The 14,960-nt window shown below is 45.5% G+C and overlaps 1 protein-coding gene across 3 annotated transcripts in view; it reads right to left on the bottom strand.

Annotated features, from left to right (window-relative positions):
* The window catches only part of KLF7 (Kruppel like factor 7), a 66,855-nt gene extending 52,765 nt beyond the window's left edge, over positions 1-14,090 (bottom strand). For 2 of the 3 annotated variants that reach the window (XM_032114193.1, XM_032114195.1), the window contains exon 1: positions 13,478-13,864. In XM_032114193.1, the coding sequence (XP_031970084.1) occupies positions 13,478-13,579 (102 nt within the window). In that variant the 5' untranslated portion in view covers positions 13,580-13,864. Of the gene's footprint in view, positions 1-13,477; positions 13,865-14,010 lie in introns of those variants that run through there. The other variant, XM_032114194.1, reaches the window with a different exon arrangement.
* Positions 14,091-14,960: the final 870 nt, after the last annotated feature.

Below are 14,960 nucleotides of genomic sequence, written 5' to 3'. Positions count from 1 at the left end.
ATAAAAACAAATTGGAAAACTAAGGAAACTCATAAAAAGTTCTGATTGTGAAGAAAAGCAGGGAAAAGAGCTACATTTTTCTGTGATGCCGGCAGAAAGAGGCAGTTTATAAAGAAAACCACATAGTGGCAGGAAATGAATCCTTGAGACTGAATTTGGAAAAACACGAATTAATGCATTTATGGAAGAAACAGCAACACAACATGCCCACCTAACACAAAGCAGAGATCCAGTAAGGCTGACAAGAGTCCTAGAACAGGTAAGACACAGGGAAGACCAATATAGCTTTGAGGACATATTCTAAGCATCTGATACACAGGCAAACTGGAAGGAACAGAGAGATGGAAAGTATGACAAAACTCAAAGGGACATGCACCTTTATTACTATTTATCATGTCAGTTCTGCAGTCAGAGTTGTAATCTCCCGTCAATGAGCAGGAGTTTTATTTCATATTTAGATAAAAAAATCTTTGAAATAGTTAATACGGATGAAGACAGGGAAAGCATCACAGCTTTGTGCAGCTATAAACAGGGTGAATCCAAACAAAGCAACAGACTTGCTCACGGAGAAGAGAGAGAATATAGGAGGGGGAAGACTTGAGCAGCAAAAGATGTCTTGTTAGACATGTCAGAAAAAATGTCTTGTTAGACATTCCTCCCCTAAATTAGGTTTTAGCACAGGCTTCCAAGGAACGCAAGGCTTCACATCAGGTGGATTTCAAAGGACACTGGAAGCACCACTGAGGCACACATTAAGAAATGGCACCTGGGCAGAAGAATTTCATGATCTAACAGTGCCAATATCCAGAATTTGCTTGCTTGTTTCTGGGCCAATCTGCTTATATGTAGTTTATTGCTGCTGAATGAAGACAAGAGACCAAAATTGCTTTTCATCATGTGCACCCTGCTCTTGAATCTCATTTCCCTTCAAAATTAACCAGTAAAACCCACCTGCTGAACACAAGGTCTTCTCTGACCCTTCTCTAACCTTGGAGGCCAAGCTGCAGCGAGAATGTGTGCCCTTCCCCCACCATGACACAACATGACACAACATGACACAGACTCGCTTTGGATTCCAGCCAGAGCAGGAGGAAGCCCCCACTTTCATGAACCTGGTCTCTCCTCTGAGACATAATTGCAACCTGACACACAGTACACATGTGATGGATTCTCAAAATGAAACATGCCTGGTCACCCGTATGTGCACACACAGGGAGCCTTCATGACTCACGTTTACACTACAGCTTTTCAACATCATTAAAACAGAGCAAAAAGGCCTCAAAGAGGACTTGCGTACAGAAGTGGATTTTAATGTCAAAAAAGGCCATTCTGATAATTTAGTCTCACCTGTGGATGACGCACTTCTGCACACAGAAGTTCCCTTGAACACTCATTTATAACCACTTTCTAGCTGGTTTCCACTGTTAGATATGAAAGTCTGAGGGTTAATCAGAATGAGAACCTTCCTTCTATCCATGCATTGAGACTTTTAAGAGACCTCTCTCATCTGTCATCATTTCACAGATGGGTATGACTGTCCTGGGGGAAGCAGTGCCTACACCAGACATTATCCTACCCTGCAGTGTTGGGAAGGCCACATTTAGCTCTTAGAAACATCTTTTAGTTCCCTCCCACACCCACATTTTCTTCATTTATAAAACCAGTGAAAACAAATCATGCTTCATCCTCAGTTTTATAGAGGGCAGCTCAGGACCTCTCATTCCTTCATGGAAAGAAAATTTCTTTCTGTACAGTTTCCATTATTTATTAGCTGAAGGTCAGGGGAGAAATGGTATTTATAGGACGCCTAAGGCCATGCTCACTATAAAACAGAATAAGTCAATATAGCTAGAGCACAACTTAGTGGCCTATTGTGCAACATTTTAAAAAATGTACTCTCTCATTACAGCACTTGAGAATATCTCCTCCCTACCACCAGTGAAAATAAATTTATGAGAGTTATAGAGCAGCAATATTGTTTTAATCAAATCATTAACATGGGTGTGCTGTTTTCTGCCCACATCCTGATATTTAGTCCACATCCTGACAAGATCTGGGATTTGTATAGACTCTTCTCCTGAAAGGTGTCAAGTGACTTCGTGGACACTGGGCCAGTGTAAATTCACTGTAACTTTGGCAGATCTGCACTCACTGACGGATCTGAAACCCCCGGTGTGATGTGAATACTATTCTTTCCATTTACAAAGAGAAAAACCATTCAGAACTGAATGCCAAAGATCTCCTTGACCTTTGCTACTTAAAGAAATGGAAATGAGACAGAAATTCCCATCTTACACCATAATGGAACATCACCTGACCAGAGATGCAGGTAGCTCAAACAAAACACTGACTGTATGGTACATGGCATAGCTCTTGCTGCATGAAATAATTCACGAGACAGTCCCACTGAGGAGAAGCCTTCAACGTAGAGCATCCACTGAAGTGTGCAGCTAGGGCACTGAGGACTTGGAGTCACATACACTAGAGGTATTTGGGACTAAGAAACCACCCACACTTTGCTTCCCTTGCTCTCCCTCAAATGTGTTCTTGTAAGAAATGCACTTCTCGTGTCAGAAAAAGAAATCCCAGTGCAGCCTTTGTAGAGCTCTGTGCACCCACTGGCATTCTTCTGAGCATTCAGAAACAATGCTGGGAAGTCACCCAGTCAGTCACTTGTCTACCAAGTCTTTCATACCAGAAAGTAACTCTACACTGGCATTCTTCTGTTTTCCCTCAAACTACTGGGGTCTATTCATGTTTTAAACAAACCCCCAGAACTCAGAAAGCCCAAGACAACTTAGACACACCCAGTAAAGAGTATTTAAACCGGGCACCCTGCTTATTTGCCAGCATCCAAGACACAAATAAAGGAGTCACTCCCAGAAAACAGAAAACTATCTTGAGTGAACAGAAAATTAAGGCTGCCTGAAGAGGAAGCATGAGCTCTGCAGCCAACTCAAAAGTACAGTGTGGTGCCAAGGCCCCCATATTACCTTTTAAGCCCCCAAATCACCCCAAATCCTGAGGGGGTTCTATTCAAGCACACAGCTTCATCCAGGAGGCACTGGAAACAGGTATTTCAGCCTGTGTCTGGAAGGTTTCAACCTGTTATCAATGTAACAAGCACCAAAGCTCCCGCTGACCTTAACTGACTCGTCCCCTCTAAAAAAACCCCTCAGATTAAACCAGGTTCTTCCGTTTTCAAACACTGCCTACAAGAATCTTTCTTTGCACTTTACACTGGAAAGGTAAGAGAAGTACCAGTAAGAGAAGTCTACACTGTGTCCCTGCAGTAGAAAGTAGGAAACTACTATAGGTGACACCCACTTACCCTGAAATTCTCAACCCTGCAAGAAAATCACCTTACAAGCTCTTTCACTGGGTCAGGTCACTTAAAGCAGTCTGCCTTGTCCTCCAAGATACTGGAGACCTCCAAAACTCTAAGTGTTTTCTTCCTCTGGTCTGACCAAACAGAAACATGCCTTACTCTCCCTATTTGACTTAAACCCCCACTGCTCTTTCACAGGTTTCTTAGAACCCCAACTCTCAGAGACTTCTGCTTACATCAGAACCACCTTTCTCAGCACCAAAGCCAAGCTCCTGGTTTCCTCGATTGTGCAGGAAAGCCTACCAACATAATTTAACACTATCCTGAAAGATCAAAACCCAAAAACAAACAGAAGAAACACATACCTTGGCAAGAATCTGATGTATAGCAACCATCAGATGCTCACAACCACCAGATGCTCACAACCACTCTGAGGTGCTGGCATAGCTTATGAGCAACTGCAGGACGACACCACCAGAATGAACTGGGACAGCAGCATCAGGTGGAGCCAGAAAAGAGCTATTTTACCCAAACTGGATGTATTCTCAAATCAGTCCAGTATTCTTTGCTTCTCCCTTATTACCTTAAAATGCAGACAAATTTAAAAACAAAAACGAGAGGCACTGAAGTTCATCCCCATCTGATCTACACACTAATGAGGGAAGTTTTTTCCACTGGCACCGATTTTCCATTGTGCAGTGAACGCAGCCTCTCCACTGTCCGTCCACGCGTCAGAAACAAAGCCACTTCTGGCCTGATGCTTTCCATATGAAACACCAGATCCCATCTTTCTTCTCCCCTCTGCCTTCCTCCTTTCCATACTTAATTACTCACACAGCAGCTGTAGTAGGTTGCAGATGAGCGGAATGTTTTCTTCAGAGCAGCACAAATTTTCCATGCTGACAGGGAAGGCCAAAAGAAAGAAAAGAAAAAACCCCAAACAAGAATTATCTAGTACTTTTCACCAGCTTGAAGCAGGCAGCAAGGTCTGCAGGGCTGGCACCCTTTAAACCATTGCACAGTCACAGCAAAAGAACAAAGCCCCTGAGCCACTCAGCCCACCCCGTACCCAGGGATATGGGGCACCCATATCCAGAACCCAGCAGTAAGCCAGAGGTGCCACGGCAGGGCGAGTGCACCAACCCCAAACCAGCACAGCATCTCAATGGCAGCAGCTGAGCAAAGGAGAGAGGAGAGACCAGCAGCTGCAAGGAGACAAGGAAAATGTGTGACTGCACTGCTTTTGTGCATCTTGTGTATCTACATGCCTTGCCAGGCCCTTCCCTGAGGAAGGGAGAGCAGGCACCCAGGTGAGAGATCACAAGTATCCAGACACTGCTCAGAGCATCACGTAGTGTTGTGGATGCAGTTCTCCAAAGATGCAACAGTCACAGGATGCAGAAGGTCTGGATACCTTTGACTAACTAAATTGCTAATAGCTGGGAGAAATTAATCAACTTTTAGGGGCACAATACCTGAATTGAAAAGCTAAAATTGACAACAAAGTGGAAGATATCAGCCAAACTAAGTCTTTCACGCTGAAAAGTGCCAGGCACTCAGGAAATTCTTGGAAGTACAACTGGTTGAAAGATTTCTACCAAACGTTCTCAGAAAAAAAAAAGTACACTTTTGCCCAATCTTTTGTTGGAAACATGTTATCCACTGAAATTTCACACATCCAAGATGTAATCTGTAAGGGCAGACTTAAATCAAGCAACCCAGTAACTCAAATCTGAGTCTCACACCTAAGTGCCAGTGATGTGCATTTCTGGTGTAAAAAGCAAGGAGACAGGAGCACCTCTCACCCCCCTTCTACTCTGCCACCCAGTGAACAATTTTCACCTTCGACTCTGATCACTAGAACCTTTGTTTTCCATCCAGCCCTGGTGGAAAACAAAGGCAGGCGATTAAAGGCAGCCCCGTACTTCACCCCCACCAGTACAAAGCAATTCAAAGCAATTCAGCACAATGCTGATTCCCCTCCTGGGCTGGAGCGAAGGCAAGTCAGCAGAAATTGCAAATGTTCAAAATCCAAGAACTTTCCTTATGTATGGAACTGAACTCGAGGGTCAGGATTAAAACCAAACGCCTAACACCATAGTAGCCTATCAGCAGTGAAAGCATTTTTTAAATCTCACTTACTTGTCCTGACACATGCCTTTTTCCTCACCGCACAATATAAACAGTTAACACTCATTTTCACTGTGATTTCCAGTCACTTCAGTCGTACAGGAAGAACACTGCAGTGACAGAGCTGCAGAGGCAGAAGGTGGGCCAGATGATCCTGTCCAAAAAACACAAACCCTGTTTCCAGGGCTTTTTGAATTATCTAGATGGAGATACTTCCATTGATTGCAGTTTCTGTCAGAACACGCTGGCTTACAAAGGTCCTTTATGGTCAAACATCAACCCTATGTCAGCATCCCTTTAAAACTGACCTTCTGAGGCTCCAGGTTTAAGGGCAGGATTTGTAAATCAAGACACTGATTGGAATGTCTCAGAAGAGCCTCTCACAAGCCAGTGTCCTCCTCCTCTGCATCCTTTCCCATCAATCACACTGTCTCCCAAGCTTGCCTGTGTCACTGCCTACTACTCTATCCTTTGTAGAGTAGGAGCTGCTGACTCCATGTATGATTTAAACTCCAGCTTTGCACTCAGGTCCACAATGCTTGGAAGTAACAAGAGGATTAGGACATGTGACACATTGCTTGTAAGGATCATGTTCAAAACCAGTATGACACTTAAATAAGTATGGTTGGTGGGCCTCCAGCAAGCATAAATGACATAAACATCTCTGCATGAAGAGTCCAACTCGGACTCTTTGATGTGTGTTGTACAGTACACTACGCACCTCTTAACAGTTCTCCAAAAAGTAACACATGTAATGATACACAGCTGCACTGAGTGGAAACGCTTTGGATTGGAAAGGAACCTTCATACACAAAAATAGGGAGTGGATGGGTACCTGCTTCAAAAGGATTAACAGCATCATAGCAGCTTAATAAATCAGAGTTGATATATTAAACCTTTAAAAGAAAAAAAATTAAATGCCTTCTGCCCAGCCTTCATACGCTCAACTCCAACACGTACTAAAACTTGAGAAGGGTCAAATCAGTGCCATGCACAGGCTGTCACAAAGACAACCCAGACCTCTGGGAAGGGGCATTTAAGCTTGCCTTTCAGAATCTTCTTTTGATTTTTTCATAGAAGCAACACCACACCCCACCGAGAGCTTCCCTGCACAGGAGCTGTCCTGGCGGCTGGTGTGGCAGGATATGGGCCTGCAGCTCCAGAAGGACTGGCTGCCCATGTCCCCATGGCCTCGCACAGCCCTCCCCTGCCCCAGCCACTGTGCCCGAGCACCACAAACCCGGAACAGGAATCTCCACAGCAGCAAATCAGAACACAAAAGCTGCCAAGTCATCCTGTAACTGAAGAGCTGAGAAGCAAAGGTTTGGTGTCCTGATTAAATCCAAGACGTCAAACTATCTTTGAGCATAAAAGCTGAAGCAATTTCTTCTAAGGAGGGAAATGCGACATGAACACACAGGCTGCTTACTCTCACAGGCAAACTAACAGCCTGAGCAGCCAAGCAGTCTTCCTCACCAGCTGCTGCCAGAGCAGGAATGGTAAATACAGCCTGGTGACCAAAGCAATACATGAGCTTTTTCTGATGTACACACCTATAAATGCCATAGTACTTTCATTTGCTTAATGCTGGTGGAATCGAGTAAGAGTTACAAATCCTGGGTTGTTTGGGGTTTTTTAATAATAAAAGACAACAAAACAAATCTCCAGTGGCTCAAATGCAAGGAAAGTATAAAGAATATCAAATTAAAAAATAAAAGGCCTGTGACTTTAAAGACAATCTCAGTGTCTTGGGAACCAGGCACGATTTTTTAACTCACAGTGGCAGTGTTGGGAGGAGGCTCTTTTCCTGGCAGGTTTGTTTTGTTTGCTTGCTACAGAATCAGCTGAACACTGCAGTTCAAGTGAATCCAGACTATTTTTGACCAAGGCAGAAGCACCCAGAGTACAAGCAGAACATGTGGGAAAAAGAAATTCAGTAATTCGGGTGAGTAATTCCTGCAACATCAGTTTAAAAGATACCACAAAAATGGCACTCCCAGCTCCTGAGCACTGCCAGGAGTTTGGAAGTGGTGGGGGCATTGTAGATGTAGGGAATGGACATGAGGCACTTGAGAGTCCAAGGAAGCAGAAAGAGGAACTCAGCACTACCCTTGAAAACACCTTTATTAACTCTCCAAAAATTCAGGTTTAGCATCAAAAAAGAAAACTGACACCAATTACAATACCTGCGTATAAATTTTAGTGAGGTTTTGAGCATGACGATCATAAACCCACAGTTTTTCTTTTTCTTCCCCTCTGCAGAATGTGACAAACTTGATAGGAGATGAGGTGTACTACTACCCCATTGCTTAATGTACTAAACACCAATATTGCTCAGTCAACGAGCAAAATCCCTTTGTTTCATAAGGACCACTCCAATCAAGGTCGTTCATACGCAGCTACAATCAAAGAGAAGCAGCTTCCTTCTTGCTTCTCTATGTTTCTTAATACAGAATGGAGAAACAACACACTGGATGTTTCTCAGTGGAGAATTATTTGACAAAGCCTCAAAAAATCCCCCAACAATATCCAGAAGATACCATTTGCCTCAACTCTGGAGAGCCTAAATGTGAAATTACTATCTGGAACTGAAAACCTTCTGCCATTTCCACATGGAAGTATCACACTGCAGACTAGCTATATATCATGATTTTCATGTAGCCTATTCTAATCTATGCATTGCCTATTCAATAGGACATAGAGAAATGTACGGGCTTGGGGGAGGGTAGATTTAAGCATCCCAAACAAGAGAAAATATTTTCTAGTTGAGTACCCACATTATGATTGTGCATTGCTTAAAGGTATTTACCCCATTTCAAAATCACTTGACACAAGTCATTCACATAATCTGCTATTCTAAGACCCGTAACATGGATTGCGGGACTGTATGCTTTCAGAATACCAAGAAATAATCACTTTTAACAACAGATTCTATAATTAAGAAATGTAACAATAGAGACAGCAGTTTCAGGTTTGTCTTTCCTCTCTTTGTCCATCTCTTTCTGTAAGGTGACAGGAGCATGCTTTCAGCACATGGAGCCAGCAGAGGGGCTGCAGGTATAAATGGAGCGGCGTTCGGAGTCTGAAATACACTGCATTACACATGTGGCTGTTCTTGGAAGTCAACCATTTCTGAAAGTTATTCTCAAGAGGCATGATATACTATAAGCACTTAAGAAATGTGTTACACTGTGACTGGAACCAAGATGAAATAGCAATATTAAAAGAGATGGTTTAGTTTATGTAGTGGCCAACTATGCCATTAAACTAGAACAATGGAGATGATGGGGAGGCAGGAATGTTCTTCAGTGTGATTTATTCCTTTCCAGTAGGAGTGGAAATTTTTCCTATAGGCCTGAAAATGACCCCGTCTGCCAAGCAAAAGTCAGCATTAAGATGTAAGAATTCTGCTAGATTAGTCACCTTGGGATACTCTCTCACACAGCACAGGGATCTCAAAGCCCTTTTCCAGAATGAGTCAAAACTCAGCCTTCCGAGCTCCACAAAAACCATTAGGCCTTAGCATTGCTGTTGTCAGTCACTTCAGAAAGAGGGAAACTGAGGCTTGAAGAATTGATTAAAAACAGGCAAAGAAGGCTATATGAAAGGGTCAGCAGCAAAACAAAGGCTTCCTCGATCCTATGCTTTACAGGAAATGTGCATCTTTCTTGAAAGGATCATTGTTTGCTGCAGCTGAGAGCAGCTGGGTCAGCCAAGGCAAAAGGAAATGTTATCAGGCAATGGTTATCAGCAAACAATATAATGCCATTTCCACTTCTGCCAGCCAATTAGACCTGTGCTGCCTGCTGACACACGTGGGAAAGGCTATCTCCTTCAGAATAAACCAGAGTTTGGCACCTAAGCCTTGCTGTTTTCATACAGCTGCATCAGCTGCACATGATGACTCTGTGCATCCACCTGCTCTTTGTGCTCCCATATTCTGACATTATGGGAACAGCCATGCTAGAGGGTGCCTTGCAGCCCCCACAGAATATGACAGCAGCCCCAAAATGTCTCCTGATCAGATCCCTGTTTCACAATAGGATGGTGAGTTGAGAGTCCACCAAGAGGCCTACAGAGAAGGACAATAGGTATGTTTAAAATGTCACCCCTACAAAAAGGCGTATCTGATTACAAAAGATGCCTTCTGCACCCTTACCTTCCAGTGACCCCCTAAATGACATTGTGAAGGCCCAGCAGGTAGAACAGAGTCAAGCTCCATGTCCACCCCTTCCAAATTCTCAGCCCCACTCTCTCCCTCTTTGCAGCCTGGCACACAAAGTGGGACCATGTGCAGCTGCACAGGCTATGCTCCTCAGAGCCACCTCCCTCAAAAACAGCCTCCTACCCACTTCCTTCCTCTGCAGAGTAATGAGGCGCTCTTCAGCCTCGTGCTGTCTCTCCCAGCAGTCCGGCTCCGATCTCGGGGATGCCACATGAGACAGCCATCCCAGAGCAATGGCGTACGTGGCCAGAGGTCCTCCTGCAGCAGCGCAGCAGCCATGCAGGTGCTGAAATCTCCCCCCGCCCTGGTCCTGAACTGCAGAGTCAGCTCACAGGGACAGAGAGAACTAGGACGGTTCAATCAGAGCCAGGATGAAGCACCAGGCAGAAACACACAGATGCTGAGGTACCAGCCAGCTGACTTAGAGCAAACGACTCATTTACCAGTGCACAAAGCCCACCTTTTCCTTTAATCCCTACTCAGTGCCACAGAAGCTCAACACTGCTGGAAAAGCTAAACAAAGTTCTCTCTCCTGATGAAATTGTGCTATTGATTACTCATTAGATTCTGACGTCCCCACCCCAAGAAAAAATCCTCCTGACCTCTGAAGTGTTTTGCCTGAAGGAGCGCACCCAAAGTTCAGAGATGAGCTCAGCTTTTGTTGCCTAAAAACCAAGCTCTCCCTTCCCAACATGCGTTTTAAAAAACCATCAAAAACACGACAGGTTCATTTCCAGCTTCCACTTCAGGTATCTCCACTTCCACAATGCAAACTATGTCCAGGGTGGAACAAGGGGTTTTTTGTCTGTATTTCTGCCTTCTAAAAAAGAAACCTACACAAAAGGAGACAGTCTGTTCCTACACAAAATCTGTTTGTTTCGTACATATTGCTGGGTTACACTCATTCAACTCCAGCACTGATTATCAAAAGCAGAGATACTGAACTTGTTCACATTCCTCTTACAGTGGGAAGGAAAGATGGGCGATCAGCTGACTGTGTGCAAGCATTTAGCAACCTGCCTGTGCTGTCAGTGCCCTCCATGAGTAATGGGTGTTTCACAATCCAAAATACGAGCAACTGGCCCAGCTGTATATTCCTCAGTCAGCAGCTACCAGACTGTTGTCCAGGCTCACGAGAAAAGGAAGACAGGACTCTGTCAACACTTTCACCCCAAGGCATGCTCTGATTTTCAGTGGGGCAGGTGCATCTTTCACGGTACCCCAGTAAGCATCGTTTCTCAGAGCAGGACCTGGCACTGACTAACCTCTGCACATCATGCACTAGTAGCTGCTAATCACAAAACTGGGGCTCACAACATGATAAGGAAGCTTGCTCTTAACCCACACAACTATTTTCCCCCTCAACCCCTGCCTTTTTAAGAGATTGAAGTAATCTCCTGGGGTGCTGCTTTGCTGCTGGGAGAAGCACTGCCCTGGAGCCTCTGTGAAGCTCATGTATGGCACCATTGGACCAGAGGCAAGACTTGTTCAAGTGGTTTTGCTCAAAATTAAAGCTGCTGTTTCCCACTTATAACACATCCCACAGGGATCAGTCACTGCCCTGTCAGCTCTCTCCCCTGGTGTCTCAACTATATAGCCTTTAGTTTTAAAGGATACTTTAGAAACACACACATTCTTTGTCTCAAAGTTCCTACAGTTTGCCTAAAATAAATAAATCCCCAAGACCTGATTACACTGCAAGCGATTTAGAAGAATTAAATTGGGGTCTCTGTGTCAGTGGGTCTGCCAAGCTTGTGTAACAGCATGGTCTCTGCACAGCCAGCTTCAGCTGCTCCCACCACTGACACATCAGTTTTGCTGCCTGTTGTTTGCAAGGAGAGTCGAGGCAGCAACAGGGGAACAAACCATAAATACAGGATGCATTATGAAACATTGGGCACTGGTTGCAGGATTTGAGAGGAAATAAGGGAAAACATAGCAAATTATTTTCAGCTTCTCTTTTTAAGCATACGTGGATAATCAATGGGGTTAAACCAGGAGCATGACTTTAAATTCTGCAATGGTAACACTGGGATTGGGTAGGTACATGATACTGTATAAAACAGACTGCTGCTCTTCCACACATAAAAGAAGGCAGAAGGAGACAGAGTGTCACTCACAGCACTGCCTAAAGCATGCTGGCTATGTCAACACACTATGTCGCTTTGGACCATTTGGACTGTTACTAATATGCAACCAAATATGCAACCAATCCAACAATGACGCTATGAAATATTTTTTAAATTAAATTATATTAACCTCTTCAGTTTAATTAGCATGTTAAAAATATAAAAGGAAAGCAGATGTGACCATCATGGATGTGTGCACTGAATATTAATAACAAAAAGCATCCCCTCCCCCTTGGAGGATAAAGCAAAGTTGGATCGGTCATTTTGCAAAATAAACCCTGAATGTGTTCACCCTGTAGCTGACAATAAACCTCTGGTTTGTGTGCACACACATACAAAGCTGAAGCCAAAACGATTTTACTACGGTAAACCTTTAAAGATCCAGCCCCGGTCCAGCTGGCTGACAATGCTACAGCCCGAGTACTCCCCAGAAGCTCTGCCATCTACATCTCTACCCATACACACTTCTAAGGAAAAATTAAATGAACATCCCAAACTGTCACTTACTGGAGACCTAACACAGGCTACCCTCACACTAGCCAAGACTCAGGTGAAGGCTGGCAAGATGAAATCCAGGGGCTCGTTATTCCCACTCTGATAGTGCCACGGGTCCGTGCGCTGCAATAGCACCACATGTCATCCCAGCCACACTCCACTATTTCTACCCACCAGCAGATGTTTTTTTTTTTTTTTCTTTTAAAGAGACACCAGTTTCCAGAATTTCGCCTGGTGTATCACCTCTGCCAGAAAATCACATCAAGAAACAGGACTATCTCACAACATTTGGCCGTAAATAGGAATGCTGTCTTTCCTTTTCCCTCAATATCCCAGCTGATAACTATTTATAGTTAACAACTGGATTCATAGAGTATTTTATACAGCTCTTCTCTGTAACCTACTCTTCCCCTTGGTCTTACTTGTATTCACGCTACCAGTCATCATTTTAATACATTTGTAATACTTGATTTCCATCTTTATCCTTATTCTGTCTGCATATTAACCCTACAGTGCCTCAAAACACACTGGTTACTGGAACCAGCCTAAGGCGTCATTGTTTCAAGACAGCAAGAAGTGTGTGTTTCTACCCATCTTCCAAGAAAAAGGGAAAAAAAAAAAAAAAAAAAGAAAAATAAGTCACATTCCTAGTTACTGAACTTAGCCTTAAAGCTTTTCCTAGTGTTGCCACACACCTGCCCACCCTCCACCTCCGACTTAAGCTACGATTTTTATTGACGTATACTAATTACCTGAAAATAAGAATGATCTATTCCATTTCCACCAGCTGCCAGCACTGGCTAGAAGTGATCAGGCTTGTTTAAAAGAACAAAACAAACAAAAAAAAAAAATCTAAGCTCAAAAATAAAATAGCAGTCATCATAAAAACAAAACCCTAAAGAATGCCACCGGATCTCAGGTACTGTCGGGTGTGCTCAGAAAGGACTGAAGGCAGACAGATCTGAATGGACTGCTCAGTTTGTCATGGTAAAAAATACAGACATTTAAAGGTCTACCCACGCGGAAAAAAAAAAAAAAAAAAAAAAAAGAACCACCAAAAAAACCCAACCCTGAAATAAAGAACAAAAATAAAATAAAGTCAGAAATGCAGCCTCAATGCATCGACTGTCTGCGCTTAAGAGATTTACAGGAGTAATTTAAATGATTCACCTGCTGCCAGTTTTCCTCCAAGGATGGCAAAGCTGAGAAGTAGCCGGTGTCGTGGACAAGCTGGAGTTCCTGGAATATACTATAACTAGCCAAGACATCCATGCTGCTGCTGAGCAAGACCCTTTCTTTCTGCTTTTGTGTGTGTTTGTTTGCTCGGGTGGGGGGTTGTTTTTGATCATAAAAAAAAAAAGGAGGAGGAAAATCAACCAATGATAGATCCAGCGTCCCTTTGGCTTTGTTTTGTTTCAGTCACACTTTAAAAAAAAAAGAGAGAGAGAGAAAGAGGATCAGCGCGGAGGGACGGCGAGCTTCGGGGGCCGGGCCGAGGAGGACGAGCGGCGCCGGCGCGCACCGAGCACCCCGCGGCCGCCGCACCGGGGCACGTCCCCGCCGCGCTCCGCGCAGCCCCGCACCGCGGCCATGCGCGCTCGCGACCGCCCTCCCCACCGCCCCCTCCCCTCTTTATTTTCGGGACACCACATCCCACATCCCGCCCCCCCCTCACGCCGCTTCCCTCCCCGCTTCCCTCTCACCCTCCCTCAGCAATCCCAGCCCGGCCCGGCCCCCCCCGCGCGCGCAGCCGCGCGGCCCCACTCAGGCAGCGCGTGGCCATATAGGGTAAACGGCGGGGCGGGAGGGGCGGGCCCGCCGCGCGCCTGAAGACCCTGCGGCCCAATGGCGGCGCCGCTCGGGGCGCGGGGGGCGTGGCCGGGGCGCCGGCGCCGGCGGCGATTGGCCGGCAGCGCTGCTCCCGCCCCTTCCCCGGGGCTCGCGAGGCGGCGCGCGGCGAGCTATTTTTAGGGCGCTATATAAGAGGGCGGCGAGGCGCGAGGTGGCGGCAGAGCGCGGGGCGGCGCGGGGCGGCCGCGCTCGGGCTGGGGGCGGGCTGAGTACCGGGCTGAGGCTGCCTCACAGGCGGTGCCTGCCGGACCCCCCTGCCCTTCCCTCCCTACGTGCAGTCCTGTGCCTCTCCCCAGCCTCTAGCGCTCAAGTCCCCGAGGCTGAGGATGGCCAGACCAGTCACAGGTGGCCGGGGAAAGGTGTGCGGCTGATGAGGGTGTTGGAAGGAGTAGGAGTGGGAATACACCGTGAGCAGGAGCACCAGCATCAGGAGCATGTGCACGGTGCCTGTGTGGGCAGACCACAGTAGCCCAGCTTCTGAGTGCTGGTCCAGTCAGGCTGTCCCCAGAAACGCACGTGTGGTTACTAAGGCATCTATCATGGCATTTAATCAGGCTTAGATGTGAGCTGAGCCCTCTCTGAGTGCTAGTTTGGGTTGGCTAATGAGCTGTTTGACCTTAAATGGTTAGTGTGGTGTAGAGCTTCCCCAAAATCACTCTAGCACTGGGCAGGGTTGCATTTCTGCTTTTGGAAGGATTGCAGAACTGAGTGTGCTCATTTGAAGATGATGGGTGTGGGGAGGGGCTTCCAGTAATAGAAGAAATATGTTCTCTTTGTTGCCCTCACATTCAGAGGGCCCTAT

Source organism: Corvus moneduloides, chromosome 7 (genome assembly GCF_009650955.1).
Source record: "Corvus moneduloides isolate bCorMon1 chromosome 7, bCorMon1.pri, whole genome shotgun sequence".
Taxonomy (NCBI): Eukaryota; Metazoa; Chordata; class Aves; order Passeriformes; family Corvidae; genus Corvus; species Corvus moneduloides.
The sequence above is the reverse complement of the archived record's forward strand: the minus strand, read 5'-3'. Positions and strand labels throughout refer to the sequence as shown.